Below are 22,093 nucleotides of genomic sequence, written 5' to 3'. Positions count from 1 at the left end.
AGGGCACAGAGTGAGTTGAAGATGAAGGGGTGATATCTGGAGAATAAAATTAAGGGGTGAGAGAGAATTGTACTGGGAGAAGGAGGAAGAGAGAGGTAGAATGGGGTAAATTGTCTCACATAAAACAGACAAGAAAAGGTTTTTACAGTGGAGGGGAAGTAGGGGAAGGTGAGAGGGAATGAGTGAATCTTTTTCTCATTGGGTTTGGCTTAAGGAGAAAATAAAATATACACTCAATTAGGTATGGAAATCTATCTTACCCTACAGAAAATGAGGGGGGGGGAAGGGGACAGGAGAGCAGGAGGATGATAGAGGGGAGGGCAGATTGGGGAGGAGGTAATCAGAAGCAAACACTTCTAGGGAGGGACAGGGTCAAAAGAGAGAATAGAATAAATGGGGGGCAGAATAGGATGAAGGTAAATATAATTAGTTTTTCACAACATGACTACTATGGAAGTGTTTTACATTACTACACATGTATAACCTGTATAGAGTGAGTTGCTTGCCTTCTCAGTGAAGGTGGGTGGGGAGGGAGGAAGGGAGAAAATTTGGAACCCAAAAGTTTTAAAACGAAAGATAAAAAAAGTTTGTTTTCACATTCAACTGGGAAATAAGATATACAGGAAATGGGGTATAGAAATCTATCCTGCCCTACAGGAAAATTGAAGGGGAAGGGATAAGAGAAAGTGGGAAGAGATAGAAGGAGGGCAGATTAGGGGTATTCAGAATGCATGCCATTTTGGGGTAGGGGGAGGGATGAGATGGGGAGAAAATTTGGAACTCAAAATCTTGTGGAAGTGAATGTTGAAAACTAAAAATATATTAATTTTTTTAAAAAAAAGAGAGATGGGTGGTCTTGGTCCCACATGTGTGTAAGCCCACTTTCCTTAATGCAACCAGTCATGATATTTACCCCCATGATGCTGCCAACCCTATAACCAATTATATTAATTCCTCACCTCCCCTTCGGTTCTTTGTTCTATGCTTATAAAAAGAAGCTACATATTTATTTTGGGGTCTTTGACTCACTGAGGCTGGCATTAGACCAATTTTATTAATAAATCCATGCCTTGCTAATAAACTATTATCTTGCTTGGGAAAAAAAAACGATTGGGTGGTGTTAACATTGGAGTTTGTTGGGGGAGGAGGAGGTTAATGACCTTTTGGGGGTACTAGTTCATTTTGCACTATATATGTCCATGTAGATTTAAATTAAGTAGGGATGAAATGTTGACATGAAAAACGACAAGTAAGATAATCTGTGAAAGTGTGAAATATGTTCTCATCTCTGTAAAAATTTTTGTATTTGATAATCTTGTGAGAAAAAACATGCAAAATTTTAAGTAAAAAATTTAGTCATTTGTTTCTTCATCATACTTTTCTCTCATATACTTTGAAGCCCAAATTAATAGTTTCAGGTTTTATTTAGTGGATTAAATATCTAGGATAGAAAGCAGAGGACTTGTGCCAAGTTAAAGTCAAAAAAGATATTCTTGACTGTTCTTTTTTGTGTGTGTTAGACTTCTTTAATGGTTTTCCTTTGCTTTGCAGCTACTACGAGAGCTTAAACATCCAAATGTCATCTCTCTTCAAAAGGTGTTTTTGTCTCATGCTGACAGGAAAGTGTGGCTTCTGTTTGACTATGCTGAGCATGACCTCTGGGTAAAGCATATTACATTTATATTTATTTGACAATAGGTTTTACTCAATAACTCTAAGGGAATTGCAAATGATATATAGGCTTTGATCTCTACATATTAAGTAGAAATTAACTAATAGGGTGTGGATTTACATGTTCTCTTTAATAATGTTTTTGATTTGCATAGTTCCTTGTGCCACTATCATTTGTCCTTTGTGTAAAGAGAAATAGAATAAGGTATTATAGAAAAAGGATTCAATGTATGTGCAAGTGCATACATGAATTATTTTATGGATATTCACTATCTTATATATTTATGATAAAAATACTGTTCTAGAATGATTAGTCATCTATTGCATCCTTAAAGTATGATCTCTTTGGAAGAATATATATTTAGCTCAATACTGAAAAATAATTGCACAAAATAACATATTAAAATATGTATGTGTATATATCTATGCATATGCACATATATGTATGCATACATACACATACACATTTATTTTTGGAGTTGGGCAGAAGATTAGGAGCAGGGAAGATTTCATGCCTTGTCTAGAGCTAACCATGATTTGGGTAGAGGAAATGTAAAACAAAGTGGTAGGTACCAATTACAAATTCTTCATCCAACTCTGGCCTTTTAGTACAAGAGACTAGAGGCAGAAAGAGGAAAAGCTAGTCAAAGTGGTTTTGTTTAATCCAAATTTGGAGGAAAAGAGTGATTTATATTAGGGTCATTTCATAAGAACTTAAATAAAGTCTCCTCCATATGGTCATGCATTGGTTGACTATGTGACTTAGTTATTGAATATATGTGACTTTTCCGACACAATTATGTCATTCATTAAAAAATCTTATTTAATATTATGCTTTCTGAAATTATGCATACTTTCCATGAACAAATATCCTTGTAGAAAGTTCTATATTGCAAAATGAAATCAATGTGAAAGTATTTACATATAAAATTTAATATATCATGTCTTTCTGACCTATGAACAAAATTAACAGGAGTATAAATCTGTAGATGCATGCCTTTTTATATTGTTTTTACAAGTTTAATTTTTTTCTTAGAGCTGACCTTCTTTTTCATATTTAAAATTTGTTTTGAGAGAGATGACCAGCATTTTTAGTTGAGCAAATACAGTAAATGTCAAATGTTAATAATAGAAAATGAAAATAAAATGAGAATTCTGGATGTTTCAAAAATAGAAAAGCAATAGTCCTTTAAATAATTACAGTACAACCAAGGTTTTTGAATGAATTTAACTAGCCTAATCACACAACCAACTCCGAATCACTTAGCATCTAAGAAATAATTGACTTCCTAGCTAAGGAGCCTAAGGACTTAATTTTAGTAGCATTTAGACCATGGGAAAATTTAGGTGAATCAAAATTAACCCCCCCAAAATCCTATTTGTACAGCCAACCATAGCCAGCATAGCAGTTAGAGAAGCCTAAAATGGCTACACAAAGGGAACATTAATGGTGTATCCAGCTTTTTATAAGTCTAATTTCATTATTATCTTTGATGTCAGCTCCCTACTAATTACCATTAGATTGGTGAGGCAAAGACATATGTGGGGTCAAAAACAACTGATATGTCTGGAATAATTAAACAATATGATTCTGTGGACCATATAAGAAAGGGGATAACTTTTCCATGGTCCACCCTTGATTTAGTTTTATTTTGATTTCTGTTTCTGTAAAACTCATTAGTGCTGATTTTGTAGTTATATGTCTATATACTGCACATATCCTAGAAAAGTAAACTTATTTTGTAGGTGTTAGGAAGAGGCCAAAAGGATTCATTTGATTCCTTACTGCCTGAATACTTGTTTCTTTCATTCAATCTTATCTTAAAAAAAAAAGGCTTAAAGTTTGTTAAACCAAAGTAGCATAGCTACAGGAATTAAAGCTAAATTATGTTGTTGTTGTTTTAAATAAAATTTTAAACCCAGCAACATGGCATTGACAGTTATGCGTTAGAGTTGATGGCAAAGCATTCTAGGTTAGTGAGGTGTTTGATATAATTTTGCATTGTCATGTGCTTTGGAAAATGAGAGAGAAGAAAATAGAATAGCATGTTACCATAAAAGTTAATCACATCAGATATATACTCTCACCTTTTCCACCATGTATTTATACTTTTTCCTTATTAATGAAATCATACTTTATTTTTGCTAATAGGTATTTCTTTTATGACCAAATTGCTTCTTCTGGTAGACATGTCTTTTCCTTTTGCCTTATTTGTTATTTCATTCCCATGATCCCAATACACTGATAGAGGAATAAGATGTCAAGATTTTAATTTTTTATAGGAGATTTCTTTCCGTTCTGATTTTTTTAATGAACTATATGAACCTGATCAATCTAACACTTCCTATGCCTGACTTGTATATTTTTCTAAAGATAAAGCAGAGATAACTACGAAGTGAGCTTGAAGCCTTGGGCTTTTTTTTTTTTTTTGGCCAATTCATTTTCATAGATACTTTCCATTTGCAAGGCACTGAACTAGGAGGTGGGTTACAGCAGTGAAAGTGGTGTAATCCTTGGCACAATTTAGCAGGAAAATATATATTTGAGGTTAGAATGAAAGAAGAAAAGAAGTTAGAATGTGATCAGTATATAGAAGTGGTCAGTCAAAGAGAAAGGGAAGTTTGGGAAGAGGGAAGAATAATTTTTCCATTAGGAAAGAAAGGTATCAAACTGAAGCAGTCACTTTTGACTACTGAGTAAAGTTCGTATATCCTTGCCTAATATTCATGCCTTCCACATTCTGGCACCGCTCTATCTTTTTGTCTTCTCCCCTCAGTACTCTGTGTTCCATCCAAATTGAACTCTTCTTTGCCCCCCAGTAGGCCTGCCCTGTCAGTCCTCTGAGCTTAACCCTCACCCTTCACCCCCAGGCTGCCAAATTCTTTTCCACCCTTGAAAGCCAACTCAGATGCTATTTCTTTGTAAAGCAATTTGTTCTGCTCCTCTCTCGTGCACTTGTGGATTATTTTATATTATGATTACAGGCGTTTGTGTCATTCTTATTTTAGACTGTAAATTCCAAACTTGTATGTCCTTAGCTTAGTGATTTCTTTTTTTTTTCCCTGTACAGTGTAATTGTTAATTAGCTTGCATGACCATTTCTGTGGTCTTTTTTGTTTGTATATCTTTCTTTATTATGCATTTTGCCTTAGGTATATAAGACTTGCCTATTTTAAGTTTAAGTTAACTTCAACTTGTCTCTAGCATAGCAGTTCATTTTCATTCAGTTCAGTACATTAAGCTTTTCTTAAGCCCCTGCTATATGCCAGGGAGGGGAGACAACAGTATTATTTATATAAAGGTGACACTTTATAAACACTTTTTAATGAATGGTTTTTAAAATAAGATTTGATTGTAGAATAAAATTTTAGCAAGGCCCAAGAAGGAATATCAGACCTTCAAAGTTCTGCTTGTTGAATAAAGAAAAGACAGCCTTTTTGCCTCTCCTTGAATTATTAACCCAACTCTTCAATTTTTTTCTATAAATTTCTTATGTGAACATAGTCATTATTGCTGATCATTTGTTTCTTATATCCACTTGTTTGTTACAAAATAGAAGAAGAGTATGCCTGGCTTAAGTTATCTTCAATTATTACCGATGTGTTATAAATGTACAGTATTATTATAATAGCCAAAAATACTTATAATTTATTGGAAGACATTGTAAATTTTCTTTTTTGAAATTGTTCTGGTTTTTCATTAGACAAATTAGAATGGAATGTTCTCCGAAGAAATGATTATATTTTAGTTGTATTTTTAAATGAAATTATGAAATCTACATCTCCTGTTATTTCCATTTATTTTCTGGGATGTTGTCCATCTTTTGTAGTGTTTTTATTGTGCATAGGAAACTATTTGGACCCTAAGCACAATTGTTTGGAAATTTTGAAGTTACTTGAATTATTTAGAAGAGGATGGAATGATATTGGCAAGCATCATGAGGAATCTCTGGAGGCTTTCTTTTTCAGTAAAGTGTTAGACATCAATGTATCTTTCTTCCTTTTTCTGATTCTGTTGATATTTTTTCTTTTAGCACATAATCAAGTTTCACAGAGCTTCTAAAGCAAACAAGAAGCCAGTTCAGTTACCTCGGGGAATGGTCAAGTCACTATTATATCAGATCCTAGATGGTATTCACTACCTGCATGCTAACTGGGTGTTGCACAGGGATTTGGTAAGTTGATCTGCGCGGACTGGTAAGGAGCATTTACTAGTTGCTTTACTAGTTGCCTTTAGATCTTAAAAACTTTAATGAGCCAAGGCTCTAGGCCAGCTAACTTTTTAGGGGTAAAGGATGTGTGGGGACTTAAAGATATTACCCAGCCTTATGTAAAGCTTCCTATTCTTTGATGTGTATTGGTTATTTTTGTTAATAGTGGTAAAGGTCAGGTTTATTTTTCTGCACTTTTGTTTCTTCTTGATTCTAGAAATAAAGCATTGGTTTATTTTAGTTGGGTCAATCAAATAGCATTTATTAAGTGTCTGTTATATGCCAGGATAACACTGGAAATGAATAAATTTATGTATAACTTTACACAAATCTGGAGAACAACTGTGATGTAATAGGAAATAGAGAAGGAATATGTCATTAAAACTTACCAATTATATAGAAGTCTTGACTAGCAAGCTTTCATTCATCATTTGTAAAGAATGCTATTGAGTCCTCTCTTTTCAAAAAAGATAGATTTTTTTAAAAAAATCTTGGTTAAAAAAAATAAATGGCATCTAAAGTTTGATAAATTGTCCTCTATAAATTCTTTAAAAATTTTTTTCTATGGAAATACCATATGTGTACCTGTTATTTTCTGCCTACTATATTATTTCATCCTGAATCTTAATAGAGTTAAATTATCTAAATCTCAAATTATCCTTTCTTATTGAACATACTTCAAAATTATGTGGGGCTTTTATTCTTATTTTAAAAGCAAATGAGGTTTTTAATAGTTCATTCATTTCAAACAATTCTGAGCACAATACTGTAAATGATAATTGTGGTTCTCTAATCATAGATATTTTAGTAATGCACTGGAAAAGTCCATATAGAATCTGAGGTAGGGCTGATCTGACCTCTCAAGTAGGTAACTGTTTCCAAACTTCTCTATATTTAATACATTAAATCTCTGGTCTTCAAATTAGCTATTCTAGTATCATATCTTCTAGCTCTTTCATCTTGCTTCAGTATCCCCTTGAAAAATGTTTAATGATGGTTATTTTACCTCCTGTTCTTGTACCACAGCAAATGTTTAAAATAGATGCTGCAAAAAATGGATAAGAGAGCTTTATCCTATATTTAAAGTATATTTTTCGTAGGATTAGAACATTTTTATGGCAGTAAAGAATTATACAACACAGTTTATTACACATTTTTAAAAAATATTTTAAATTTATTTTAAAATATAAAAGGTTGTGAGAAAGTAGGTAATCAGGGAGAGGGGATGATATATTAGGAGACATGATTAATTTTAATCCATGTCTGTTTTCTATGATATCAAAAGAACAAAATATAAAAACTTATTGGGGACATGCTTTCTGCTAGCACCCTTCCTCCCTTTCTAATTAAGTACATTTTAGAGAAATGCAAAAGCATTGTATTATGTCTTATTTCTTGGTGATCTTTTTCTTATTTAACTTTTTATCTCTCTATTTGTGTATATATGTATGTGTTTAGTCATTTATCAAGTGTATACCATGAATCTAATTTTTCTCTTTGTTATTTTGATTCATGTGTAAAATTATACATAATATACTTGAGTTGATAATGCTGTTGTCTATAGAGTCAATTTAGTGCAGGTAGACTAATTCTATTTAAATAATGATAGTAAAATCCATTTTTTATGTCAAGGCTGTTCATTTTTTGGTAGACAGATCTTCACTAATATGGCTAAAACATTCTGTTTGAAGTAGAAACAACTATAGAATGTGTACTATCCTGTGTCTCATTTATTTGTTGGTATATTTAGTCAAAATTTTTCCTTGATTTGGTATTTTATACAGTTTGGGTATTGTTGCCTCTATCACACATCTCTTTTGTACCATATGAAATGCCATGTATCCTAGCTCAATTATTGCCTTTATATCCTTCTTGTGTATCTTAGAGATAAATACTTAATATCTACTGAACTGTTAGCTTAAAATTTTTGATCAGTGCCAATTTTTTAAAAAATTTTTAAATTTTTTTGCTTTTTGGTGAGGTGATTGGGGATAAGTGACTTACCCAGGGTAACACAGCTAATAAGTGTCACGTATTTGAGGCTGGATTTGAACTCAGGTCCTCCTGATTCCAAGGCTCTATGGATCTCTATCCACTGCACCACCTAGCTGCCCCACAATGCCAGTTTTTGTCCCTTGCCCCTAGAGGCAGGTACCACTAGGGTTTCCTCAAAGATGGGACTTCCACACCCTTCAGTTCTAGTAGGAAACACTCTTTATCATGCACATACAAATCACCAACCCAGAAATTTTAACATTTATTATTATGTAGGTATTTAAATGTAGTTACAGATAGTAATTGCATGCATAGCAAAAATTCTTTCAGGAGACTACTTCTTTAGGACCTGCACAAACATCTTCTTGCCTTGCTCTGGCTCACTTACCTGCCACCCACCCACCCCCAACACTGAGTTAGTTCTTGTTTTTAAGTAATACGTATGAAACATATGATTTATGTCAAGAAATTAAAAATGAACATGATAGTTTAACACTGTGCTTTTATTTTAATTAGTTTAATATACTTTATGTGAGTTGGAAGTAGTCAGTAGTTAAATGGGGTTTAACGTATAAGAAGCTTTGTCTCTAATCAGTGAAGTTTGACTATTTGCTTGCCAAAAGGAAGGGCTTATAAGATGGTCTTATTGCTGTCTAAGAATGATGTTACAGTGAAGCTCCATTGTAGTGTAAGCACTTGTGACATGTAGAATCAACTGTAGTATGAACACTGTAATTCTTTTAAGAACCAAAAGAAAACACTTGTATGAGCTAGAAGGTTTAGGAGGTATATTAATTTGACATTTATGAGGGATTTGTAACTTTTTAACTTTTAATTATAAATATGATCGCATTCTGTCTAAAAGTTACCATTGTTATGTATTGCCAAGTTTTTAGCTGAGGTCAAAGTTTCTTATACCATATTTTGTGGTGTTGTCACCTTGGACAGAAATAGGATGCTGGGAAATAAATATATAAACTTTATAGAAATATTTTAAGCAATTATTTGGGAAGGAGATACAGAAAATTGAAAGATCTAGTTATTTTGTTTCAGAATAGAAAAATGTGTTCTATTAATTTTACTCATACAGTTATAATACTTGGCATATTTAGAGATGTGAAAGAATGGATGGTGGATGGAGAACCAAAACTTTAGAATAAAAAATGAGTTTGTTAATTTTAATTCTGATTTTTTTTTGGGGGGGAGGGGGGACAGCCCTGGTGGGAAGGGGTATTCCTATCCATCACCTTGCATTCTCCTTTCTTTTTTTTCCTGAGTCAGCCTTTTAAGTGGGAAAGTATCCTGGTGATATAGGAAAAAGGAAGCTGGGGAAAGAATAGTGATTGTAGTTTCAAATTTGGTCAAGAAGCTCACAATAAGGAGTTTGAAATTCAGTATTGTAGAGGAAATGAGTTTGGTGGGGTTTTCATCTATTCAGCTCCAAATATGAAAATCTCTATAGTGGAACTAACCATTTTGTATTTGCTTGTACTTTGCAGAGTGACTGAAAATTGATTTTTGCATCATTCTCTGAATTCTTCTCTCACCCTGAAAAGCTAGTCCTTTAGAATAGGGCTCATTAGCACATAGCACATTGTTGAGAAATGAACTGATTTGGAGATAACCCTAGAGAACTTCAGTCTATGTAACTGTCCATCTAGTACTTTTCACGAGTACTAGCATTAAATGAAATGAGCAAAAAGCTAGGAAGAACATAACTTTCTTTGAGGATAGATTTCTTATATAACTTATTTTTTTGTTCTGGTAGGTTTTCTTATTGTTGTTGTTTTTTGTTAATTTTCAAAGCCAGTGGCATTTTCTTTTAGTTAGTGAAATTTCTGATTGTGCTGGGAGAGAGAACTTTGCTTGGACATCTAGTTAAAGTAATAGATATGGCCAGGCACTTCAGGAAAAACAGTTCTCTATTTAGATTGCCAAGGTGGATCATCAGACATGAAAAATCAGTTGAATTCCAAAATATTTGTTAAGTTCTTATGTGTTTTCTGAGGCAGGCTGATAACTTCCATGAATCAGGGGAACAAGTGCTAGGAACAAGTGCTTAACCATTCATTGGGGTCCCATAATCAATGCCATTGTCCTAGGCGTGCTTCCCTTTCCCTGCCCCCCACTCCCTCATTCAGCTCCTTCAGCTTTCAACAAGCTATTTCCCATGGTTCTGCTGTGTGGATGGCCTACCAAATGTCCAATGACTATGGTTCTTTTAGTAGAAAATGGTCCTTCCAGGAAGGTTAGTGAGATGCTTGTATTGAAAAAGCCTTTAGAGGTAATTAGTAAGGCCCTAAGAATGAGGAGATTTCATCATCAGGAGATTTAGATGGATGGGCTTTTGGACATGCTTATTCTAAGGCTTACCGGCTACAGTTAGCTAATATAGATTCTTTACATTTCTCATCTTGAGGGAAAGAGCAGCAGTTGCTCTTCTTACCCAGAAATTTTGAGAGTAAAGGAATCACTTGTGGGTCCACTGAGATCTTATCATTGCAATGAAATTTTTGAAAACACTATAAAAATAGCTAGCATTTTTAATACACTTTAAGGTTTATAAAGTGCTGTACCAATATTATCTCATTTTATCCTTATAACAATACTGGGAGATAGATGCTATTATTAGGCCCGTTTTATAGATGAGGAAACTGAGGCAGAGTGAAGTTATTTGCCCAGGATCATTGTATTTCATAAATGGCTTATGCTATGAAATATCATACTTTGGAATGTTTGGGTAGCTATTTCTCAGGCTCCCTTAAGGTAAGAGTCTGAAATAAAATACCCAAATCTGTGGTTTTTCCTCAGAGATATATTTGATTTCCCAGGCTGACTCTGGTATTATGGAGAAGCCATCAGGAGTCTCGGTCTAATCTGTGCCCTAATTATTGGGTTGGGGTGGGTGTGAACGTCAAAGCAGCATCAGAATTAAATCCAGGCTCTGGAGGGCCTTGTGACTAAGCCAAGATTTTCTAAGGATATTTTAAAGACTATTCAGAACACTATTATGTGTCATGTCATTGACTGTGTAATCAACTGTAGGGCCATGTTGGTTCTAGAATTTGTCAGAATGGAAAAGTTTCTCCATTATCCAGTAGTAGTAAGAATGCCTCACATTATACTTAAAAATGTTTTTTGTCTCATTTCATCTAAACAACAACCTATAAATTAAAATTGGTATTATCCCCATTTGACAGATGAGAAAACTGAAATATTGAGAGTTTGCATGACTTATCCAAAAACCAGAACTGCAATTCAATATTTTTTTCTTGACATCCAAACTAGTAATATTCCCATTATGCCAAACAACCTTTGATCTCTTATAAGTAACAATTTGTTAGACTGTAGGTGGTTGTTCAGAACTCTAAGGATTCAGTGGTATTAGCTGAGGGTCTGCCTGTTTGAAAGAGAAGAGAAATAACAGGATTGTCAATTCTGGGGTTCAGAGGCTTTACTCACACATCATGAAACATTATGACAATTTAAAATGTTGAATGAAGAGCATGTCTATCTGATGTTACTTTTGCATGATTAAGAACACAGGATTAAAGTTTCAAGAGAAGAATGACAAATCTTTAAATCATCTTAGATTCTAAGCTGTTTCAAGGTAGAGCTCCTCTATACAATGTCCTAACTTAACATTATAAACAGTTGAATGTTTTACATATGCTTCTTGACAGTAATGAAATCCTTTTGAGCAGAGACAATCTTAAGGTAATTTCGGAATTGTATAATTACCAAGGAAAACATATATTCAAAATTTCATTGATGTATTTCATATTCATTTTACTTGGAACACCTTTAATCAAGACATAATTTACAACAGCATATTTCTTTGGGCTTATGTTGGTAATAGTATGTGCATCCATGTGTCTCTGTGTCTCTCTTTAAAGAAAGAGCCATAATCTTTTCTTTATAGCTCAAAGAAAATCACCATTCACACTCACACAAACAAAGGGGATCCCATGATGACTTTTTGCAGAATTGGAGGCAGCATTACCTATAGTGATGGTTGGAAAAATTAAGGAGTTAAGAAACCTATCTTCTCATCTCTGTTTTGTTCTAGTTATGTGCTTCTGATTATTCACTACTTTCTCTGTGCTTCATTTTCAGTAACTTGCAATGAGCTAGCACAATAATACCATAAACCCTTATCCACTTATCTCCAAAGTATTAGGAATTTAATGACAGTAAAATGCTTCTTAACTGTCAAGTTTAATTGTTATTTGTGATTGAGTAATTCTTTTGTTAATAAGGAAATATTAGGCTTTTAAAGAATGCTATTTTGATGAGCGTATTTCCTGGCTTCTTGAATTGCATATTCAAAAGAGGAAAATATGATTGTTTCCATAAACCTTGGAATGTGGGCAAGGGGAATGGAATATGTCATGAAAGAGCTGATTAAGAAAAATTGAAAGCTTGAGACTCTTAAGAGTTTCATCAGAATGAAAGGATTTTAGCGCTGACAAACTTGATTTCCAACCCTTTTACTTCATGGCTGTGGAAAATGAAGAAGAGAAAAGGTAAATGACTTGATTATGACCACATAGGTTGTAAGTAGAATTGGTATTCAAACCAGACCTTTGGACTCCAAATCTTTTGTTCTTTACAGTGTACCACAGTAATGGTAACAGAAATATTAGGTTATATTTATATTTTTTTTATGGATTACAAAGCACTTTATTTGATTCTCACAAATAGATATTGCATGTAATATTTAAGGGACTAGGAGGTTAATATATAGAGGTGAAGTAACTTGCTGGAAGTCACACAATGAATTAGTGAAAGAGTTTTTGGAAAAGGTAGAAATACTGCAGTTATTATAATCATATATATATGAAAAATAAAATCATTATGGAAGTTATAGTCAGTTAAACTCCCATCAGTCAAAATGGTCCCTCCAAACAGTGTCTTCCATCCATAATATTTCCTTAAGATATAGGTTAATAGGCCTAGCAATTGACTAGAAAAGAAATATAGGTAACTTGAGTTCTATTTCTAGATCTACTACTCAATTTCCCTTTTTGTTAATACTCTTCATTGTTTCCTATATGGGAGATGAAAATGTTTGGCAGTAATTTTGTTTTTATCTTTCAGGTTATACTTTTTTTGGAGATGGAATGTTTTATTTATTTTTAATTTATGGAATAAAACAAGCATTTCCATAAAATAGTATAATAAAAAAGATGATTGCATATGAAACTGCAAATCTGTTATGTACAACTTGCTATTCCTTTTAAATATATAATAAAGTTATCATGTAAATTTCTTTTTTCTCCTTTTTTTCTTCCCTCCCTCCCCTGCCCTAGAGATGACAAACATTAGACGTAAATGTGTGTGTGTGTGTGTGTGTGTGTGTGTGTGTGTGTGTGTGTGTGTGTGTGTGAAATCATTCTGTATATCTACTTATCAGTTCTTTCTCTGGATGCAGATAGCATCTTCGTATATCCTTTGTAGTTAGTTTGGACATTTATAATACTCAAAGAGGCTTATTTGCTCAAAGTTGTTTTTTAAAACAATATTGCTATTATTTTATACAATATTCTCTTGTTTCTGCTCATTTTGCTCTGCATTATTTTGTACAAGTCTTTCCATGTTTTTCTAAAATCATTGAGCTCATCATTTCTTACAGCATGGTATTATTCCACTGCAATCATATACCACAACTTGTTCAGCCATTCCTCAATTGATGGACATCCTTGCAGTTTCCAGTTCTTTACCACCACAAAGAGAGTTGCTATAAACGTTTTAGAACAAAACAAGAACTAGGGGAAAATTTTTATAGCAAGTTTCTCTTTTTTCTCAAATATGTAAGGAATGGAATCAAATTTATAAAAATAAGGCATTCCCCGTTTGATAAATGGTCAAAGAATATGAATAGGCAGTTTTCAGAAGAAGAAATGAAAGTTATCAATAGCTATGTGAAAAACTGCTCTAAATCACTACTGATTAGATGCAAATTAAAACAACTCTGATATACCACTTCATACCTATCAGTTTAGCTAAGATGACAGAAAAGGGAAATGACAAATGCTGGAGAAGATGTGGAAAAATTGAGATACTAATGTACTGTTGTTGGGGTTGTGCACCAGTTCAACCATTCTGGGGAACAATTTGGAACTATGCCTGTAGCTATAAAACTGTACATACCCTTTGACCCAGCAATACCACTCCTAGGTCTGTGTCCCAAAGAGATTAAAGAAAAAGGAAAAGAACCTATTTGCATAAAAATATTTGTTGCAGCTCCTTTTATGGGGGCAAAAAATTGGAAATCAAGGGAATGTCCATCAGTAGGGGAATGGCTGAACAAGTTGTGGTATATAATTGTGATGGAATGCTATTGTGCTATGAGAAATGACAAGCAGGATAATTTCAGAAAAACCTGGGAAGCAGTATAGCAATCAGTATTGTAAGGATGATCAACTGGTCAACGACTTGGCTATTCTGATCAAGACAATAATCCTAGATAATTTTGATGGACCCATAATGAAAAATGCTAACTACCTCTAGAGAGAGAATTGACGAACTCTGAGTACAGATTGAGGGCATACCTTAAAAAAAACCTTTTATTATTTTATTTTGTTTGTGTTTTCTTTTGCAACATAGCTATTATGGAAATTTGTTTTGTATGACTTCATATATATAGTTGATATAAAATCGCTTGCCTTCTCAGGGAGGGCTCAGAATTTTAAAAAGTGATTGTTAATTTTTTACATGTAATTGGGAAATATTTAATGAAATAAACAAAATAATTATGAAAAAAGAGAATGTGAATTTGTTCCAGCATGATTGATATATAGAGGCAGCTAGATAGTGTGTTAGGCCTAGAGTCAGGAAGACCTGAGTTCAAGTCCAGTTTCAGGCACTTACTACTTACTAGCTATGTGAACTTGGGCAAGTCACTTAGCCGCTGTTTGCCTCAGTTTCCTCAACTGTAAAATGGGAATAATAATAACACCTAACGTGCAGGGTTATTGTGAGGACAAAATGAGGTTATTTTGAGAATAAATATTTGTAAAACACGTAGCAGTTTCTGGCATATAGGAGCTGCTATATAAATGATAGCTGTTATTATCATTATTGTTATTTTTATTGAAAAGTTTGAGCATATTGCATATTTCGAGTTTGTTTATGCAAACTTTCACCTCTGAGAACTCAGAAAACTGCACCACTTCACAATAACTCACAAATTGTAACCCTTGTAGTTCCCACTTCCACAAACAAAGCTCTGGTCTTTTTCAAAATAGAGTGCCAATTTTATCATGTATCTTCTGCTACAGTAGAGCTGTGGGTGGAAGAAGGCTGGTACACACACAGGCACTACACCCTCCCTCCCCACTCCATACAAGCCCTATTTTCCTCTATGACCCCTCACTTCCTGGAGTATTGGCCACTACCAGTAGCCCTTCACTTTGCCCATTTGGTCCCAGTGGGAACCAGGGTATAGCCTGAGATGGTACCACTATTTATTATAATATTTTTGCATTTCTTAATCATTTAACATGTATAAAACGGTGCCTCCATTTTTATTAGGTTCCTATCCCTTTTTTTATGTGTTACTGATAATGTTTTGAGTATTGTGCCCCTAATCCTATTTTCCCAATAAGCCTTATGACTTTTATTGTGTGATTTTGCACAGTGTGGTGATTTTTAGGAAGTTATATGTCTTATACCAAGTTTAGAAATTGACTTATTTTACTACTGTGATAAGGTATATAAAAATTAATGTTTTGATCTTGTTCTCAAGAATGCAGTCTAGCCTTACAGTATTTTATTATTTTCCAGTCTTCAGAAGATTTGTAAAAAGTAATTTAATTTTTAAAGATGGAATACATTAGATTAGATACTCAGCTAAAATTCTGAAATAAACCAATTATAAGTCTGGTGGTCACAGCTGCATAAATCTTTCATTAAGGCTTTGTCAGTTTGATAACCTTATTTCTCTTCTTGATGTGTGCAAATGAGAAATGATTAAATGAGAGGGTGAAATTAAGTGTTTCTTTTAGAAAGCTTGGCCTGTCATCTTTCATAGGCAACTTGTCACAAAAGGTCACAGTCTTGAGCAATTTAGTGACCTTTTTTATGGTGTGTTGGATTGTGCTACTTTTTTTCTCCTAGCTCATTGTTATTTTTTTAATAGCTATTTCCATCTGTGATTTTAAAATGTATTATACTTAGCCATCACTTTTGCACCTTACCACAAGCATACGTGTCTTCCATCTAGAAGTCTATCGTCCAAGTGTGTAACCAGGTAACCAGATGTCTCTTTAACATTAATCAAAACAGATTAACTGCTGTCATTGAAAACACACACACACACACACACACACACACACACGTCACTTTTGTAAAGATACATAAATACTTGTGTATTAGTTGAAATCAAAATGGATTTTTGCATTTTTGATTTCATAGAATTATTGAATCTTGGAGTTGGGGTCCTCAAGGGTCATCTATCTCAACCTTCCTCTTTGTACAACGTCTGTGATGGAGAGCTTATCAATTCATGGGATCATTTGTTGTTAGATGGATCCGATGATAAGAAAATTCTCATGTTGGAAAAAACATGTACCTAATTACATTAGCCTTCCAATTTCCAATGTCCAACAGGGCATATTTTCTGTCCCCATAGGAAGGTAACAATAAACCATTAGTTTTGCCCAGGAATCAAAAACCTCTGTGGCTCATAGTGTTACTTGCTGAGAGAAATATTGCTCGGCTTTCTCTTTTTTTTCCCTAAATTTTAAAAAATTGATTTTACTTTATACTTTTTCAACTAACAAGCATTTATTTTCTTTCCTCACCCTACAAAACTCTTTTTAACATATATATCATCATTGGTGCTCTGAAGTTATGGTTGATCATTGCATTGATTGAAGTTCTTATGTCTTCCAAAACTATTTATATTTATGATGTTGCTATTATTATAAAATTGTACTTCTAGTTCTGCTCACCCACTCTTCCTTTAGTAAACAGAAGTCTTCCTAGGTTTCTCTGGACTTGTCTCTTTCACCGTTTCTTATAGCACAATAGTATTCTCTTACATTTATATGTCATAATTTGCTCACCCATTTCCCCACTTGATAGTCATACCCTTAGTATCCAGTTCTTTGCAACCACAAAAAAAACTATTATAAATTTCTTTTTTTTACATTTTGGTCCATTTCCTCATTCTTTGATGCCTTTGGGTAATAGGCCTTGTGATATTGCTGTTTCAAAGAGTATACACTGTTTGATAACTTTGGGGCACAGTTCCAAATTGTTTTCCAGAATGGCTGGGCTAATTTACAGGCCTACTAATAGAGCAATAGTATGCTTATTTTCCTATAGCCTCTCCAACATTTGTCACTTTCCTTTTTTTTTTTTTTAAATCAATTTTGCCAAATTGTTAGGCTTTCATGGGGAATAAAAGAGAGGGCAAAGTTACAGGAAAAATAAAAGATAGTTCAACTCAGGTAAAGCAAGTTCCACAGGTTATCTACTCTTGTTTTAGTTTTTCCCAAATGAAATGTTACAAAGAGAAATGAATAGTGTGAGAATCACTAGTCATTTTGACATCATCACGGGGCAGAAGAAAAGACCCTGGAGAAAGTAAAAATAAGTGTGCTATAATTACTTACAACTGCTTCACTCTATTCTTTCTTCCAAAAATAATATACAATCTATTGTTTCTTCTTTATTGTTGAAGTGGAGGACTATGGATGTGAGCTCAGTGGGGGGTATCTCCAACCAGTTTTTTTTTTCCACTGAAATAATCTGAAGGATTACAATTTTAAAGAATCCTATTGCTTAGGAAAATTGGGTGTGAGGTGGAAGGTTATTTTATACTATTCCATCCTAGTCATAGAGAACTATGTGGTTGTTTTTTTTTTTTGGCCTTAATCCTTTTTTTCAAAGGCCAGTTAGTTTGGTGATGGGAAGGATATAAAGAGCAAATTGGGTCGAAAAAGGATTAGTTTTATTGACGACCATGTGTTAATTTTTGCACATTGTTCCTTTTTCCAAAGTATCAGTCAGCAAGCATTTATTAAGTGCTTACCATGTGCTAGTCAGTTTGATAATTGCTCTGTATATAAAGAAAAAACAAAAACCCATCCGTGCACATTCTAATGGAATAGGTATAATTTATATATTTCCAGTAAAATTATATACCACAAATCTATGTGCACGTGATAAATGCTGCACAGATGGAAGGTGGCCATAGAAGGGAATGAATGCACTAGAATGGGAGGTAGGGGGTGGGGATGGAAAGGCCTCCAAGAGGAGGAAGAACTTGGCTCGGTTTTTAAAGGAAGGCAGAAATTCTTAGAGGCGAGGTGAGAAGATAATATTCCAGGCGTGGGAGCCAGCCACTGCATAGGCACAGGAACACGAGGTGGACCATTGTATGTGTGAAGTACTGCAAGTAGGCCAACATGGCTGGACTGGAGAATGCATCAAAGGGAGTGAAGACAGGTAAGTGGTGCAGAGAATAGAGTGCCAAGATTGGAGTCAGGAAAACCTGGGTTTAAAACCAGCCTCATATACTTATTGTGTGACCTTGGGCAAGTTACTTCACCTCTGTCTGCCTCAGCTTCCTCATCTGCAAAATGGGGGTGTAATAATGGCACCTACCTTCCTGCATTGTGAAGATAAAATGAAATAATATTTGTAAAGCATTTTGTAAGCCTTAAAGCATTACATAAATGCTCGCTATTATTATTCACAATAACAAAATTAATAATTATTAATAATTATAATATATAATATATTCAAAGATTAGAAAAATAGTAAAGAGCCAGGTTGTAAATAGCCTAAAATATCACACAGAGGAATTTATATTTGATGCTAGAGGTAATAGGGAGCCATTACAGTTTATTGAGGAAGTGATAACATACCTAGACTGCACTTGAGGCTATTACTTTGATTCTGTGAGAAAAATCCCAGCCACATTAAATTTGACAATAAGGAAGTTACTGGTGAAACTATCTGACTGGCATTGTGGAGTCAGAATTGTAAGAGGCTAAAGAAGGAGAAAGTTGTGGGGAACTAGTGTTATTGGGATAAGACCACTCCTTTAAGAAATGTGTCTTAGAGGAAGGAAAGAAATAGGTATGTTATTTAAAAGGAATAGCAGAATCAAGGGAAGAAATTTTCCCTTGCTTTTGTTTTTGAAGAATCGGAGAACTTTGTATTTAAAGGCAAAAGGGAATAAGTAATAGCGTTAATATGATAGAAAAGAAGCATATCTTCCCAGGGATGGGCCAAGGAGTTAATGAGTGGAAAATAGAGATGAGTATAAAAGAAAAGTATTTGAAATAAGATCCTAGGAGCCCACAGAACACCATTAATTCCATTTTAAAAATTTCTTCATCAATACAGTTCTATTTAAGAGCACTCATTTACCCTGGTGGAATGGTGACATCTTTGGAGAAAAAATGCATCAACATCTTATGTTGTAAGTTATGTTATCTTTTTTGATAGGATATAGTAATGAATATTAGAATCTACTGCCAGTAGTCAGTTGACAAGTAATAAGCATTTTATGATGCTTAGAATTTCTGATCTGATCATCTGTATGAAGGTCAAATTATAGCAGATGCATCTAACTTGTCCACAATTTTCTATGGCTCAAATTGTGATCCATTAGGAATTCCTTCCCATAGGACATATTTGCATTATGATCAAATTATTCTATGTATCTAACCCCATATTAAAAAGAGAACAATTTTTGATAAGTAAATGATGTCTTTTTTTCTCTGCACAACAGTTGTTTCAAGTTCCTTTTCCAGACTAAATGCTCCTTTATGACTTCAAAACATAATCCAAAACCAAAGTAGATATGTTAGAGTACCTATGAAAGCAGTTCATTCTAGTAAATGTTCTTAGGGAAAACAAGGCTCTTTGTTATTGTTGTGTTATTTTACTTCAGGAAGAATTTGAAAGCATCCTCTATTTTTTTTTCAGTCTTAATTCACTTTTGATGATTTGTGTCATAAACTTTTAAATATGTAATTCATAAAATTTTTAGGTTTGTTTTTCCTATCCAGTAAATTAGAGAAATTCAGGCAACACACCCTTTTTCCCTTTTGTAAAAAAATTTTTGAACATTGAAAATGCTCTGGCTTTCATGCTTTTTATCTGTACATATGCCAGTAATCCAAGAGCAATTCTGCTTAAAGAAAATATCAATCTTTTTCTTTGGTTATACTGGGGAAATCACCTCTTTAAAAATAACCATTACAAACAGTATTGTGGATTTGGATTCAAAGGACCTGGGTTCAAATTCTGGCTCTGCTTCTACCTAGCTGACCATGAACAAGTCATTAAAACTCCTTGGGTCTTAGGTTCCCTATCTGTAAAGTGAAAATATTGGAATAGATTATGTCTTGTTCCTATGTGTCCTTCAAAGAAGCCAATTTAGTATTGACATTTTTAAAACAAACAGAAAAGCTTCCTAACAATTAGATATGTCCAAAAGTGGAATGAATTCTCTAGAAAAGTGGTGAGCCTCCACCACTTGCAGATCTTCAGTCAGAGATTTGATGACCATATATTGTGGGAGTTCCTTTTCATTCAATTAGTAAGTATTTATTAAGCACCTGATATGTGCCAAGAAACTGTGCTGTACTCTGGAAACAGATACAGTGAATGAAATAATCCATCCTCCCAAGGAGCTTACATTCTGGACATTCTTTCATGTGCGGTTTGCATGTGATGGTTACTGAGGTCCCTTCTCACTCTCAGGTTTTGTGATTCTGTGACCTACTTTCTTTGTTCCTACTTATGTGCTGCTAAATGGTTCTGGAAGAAGTCATGCAACTTTGCTGGCTAGGTGCATTATAGATTTATGTTTTTTATTGTTTACTAGGCCTTCATGACCCAAAACCAATCCTTTTACTTTTCCTCACTTACCTCTTTCTTACGTTCTCCATATTGGCAGTTCCAAACACCCACCTCCCCACCCCCCAAGCCTTCTATATAACTTCTTCCTCCCCACCTTAAACTTTATTGAAAAAAATAAAGCTACCTGTCTTGAGCTACCTCTTCTTTATTTTTGTACCTGCAAATCTCATGACACTGTCCTCCTTTATATATATATGTGTGTGTGTGTGTGTGTGTGTGTATATATGTGTATGTATACACACACACACACACACACACACACATATATATATATATACATATGCTAAATATCTGAGGTCTGATTTGAACTCAGGTCCTCCTGACTCCAAGACCCAAGCTCTATCCACTGCACCACCTAGCTGCCCCTTCCTTTTATATCTTTTCATTTCATAAGCATTTATTTTCTCTCCTTTCTACCACTCTCACCCCCTCCAATGGAAAAAAAAAAAGAAAAATAGAAGTCTTGTAACAAATATTCATGGTTAAGCAAAAGTTATTTCCACATTGTACATGTCCAAAATCATATGTCCCATTTTGCATTTTAAGTCCATCATATCTCTTTCTGCAGCTAGGTAGCATTCTTTAGAGTCATGGTTAGTCCTTTGTGTTGATCAGAGTTCTTAAGTCTTTCACTATTTATTTCTACAGTGTTGTTATTGTATAAATTATTCTCCTTGTTCTGCTCATTTCACTCTGCATTTATTCATATTGAACTATATATTAAACAGTAGGCTACAAGGTTCATTTGCTTTTGTATATAGTATACCTCATCTCTTCCCCTGATTGACCTCTATTTTTTCAGTAGTACCAAATAATTTTAAGATTATTGCTTTGTGTTATAGTTTGAGATCTAGTATTGCTAGACTCCCTTTCCCCCTTTTTTTCATTATTTCCCTGTGATTCTTTACTTTTTTTTCCTCCAGATGAATGCCTTTTTTTTTTTAAACTCTAACATCTTTCGGTAGTTTGATTGGTATGGTACTGAATAAATTTTGTTCAGGTAATATTGTCATTTTTTATTATGTTGTCTCAGCCTACCCACAAACAATATTTCTCTACTTATTTAAGTCTATATTTCTATAAGGAGTGTTTTGTAGTTGTAGTAATATAAGTTTCCTATGTGTTGTGGTTAGTATGCTCCCAAGTATTTCACAAATTCATTCATTCATTCAGGCAGTTGGGGTAAAGTGACTTGCCCAGGGTCACACAGCTAATAAGTGTCAAGTGTTTGGTCTGAGGCTGGATTTGAACTCAGGTCCTCCTGACTTCAGGGCTGGTGCTCTATCCACTGCACCACCTAGCTGCCCCCATTAATTTATTTTTGACTC

The 22,093-nt window shown here is 34.0% G+C and overlaps 1 protein-coding gene across 6 annotated transcripts in view; it reads left to right on the top strand.

Annotated features, from left to right (window-relative positions):
• CDK8 (cyclin dependent kinase 8) overlaps positions 1-22,093 on the top strand; it is a 140,805-nt gene that overhangs the window by 87,359 nt on the left and 31,353 nt on the right. For 5 of the 6 annotated variants that reach the window (XM_020997190.2, XM_078147070.1, XM_020997193.2 and 2 more), the window contains exons 3-4: positions 1,552-1,662; positions 5,706-5,846. In XM_020997190.2, coding sequence (XP_020852849.1) covers positions 1,552-1,662; positions 5,706-5,846 — 252 coding nt within the window. Of the gene's footprint in view, positions 1-1,551; positions 1,663-5,705; positions 5,847-19,260; positions 19,318-22,093 lie in introns of those variants that run through there. The other variant, XM_078147072.1, reaches the window with a different exon arrangement.

The sequence above is a fragment of the Phascolarctos cinereus genome, unplaced genomic scaffold (assembly GCF_003287225.1).
Source record: "Phascolarctos cinereus isolate Bilbo 61053 unplaced genomic scaffold, phaCin_HiC Scaffold_726;HRSCAF=1367, whole genome shotgun sequence".
Taxonomy (NCBI): domain Eukaryota; kingdom Metazoa; phylum Chordata; class Mammalia; order Diprotodontia; family Phascolarctidae; genus Phascolarctos; species Phascolarctos cinereus.
The sequence above is the reverse complement of the archived record's forward strand: the minus strand, read 5'-3'. Positions and strand labels throughout refer to the sequence as shown.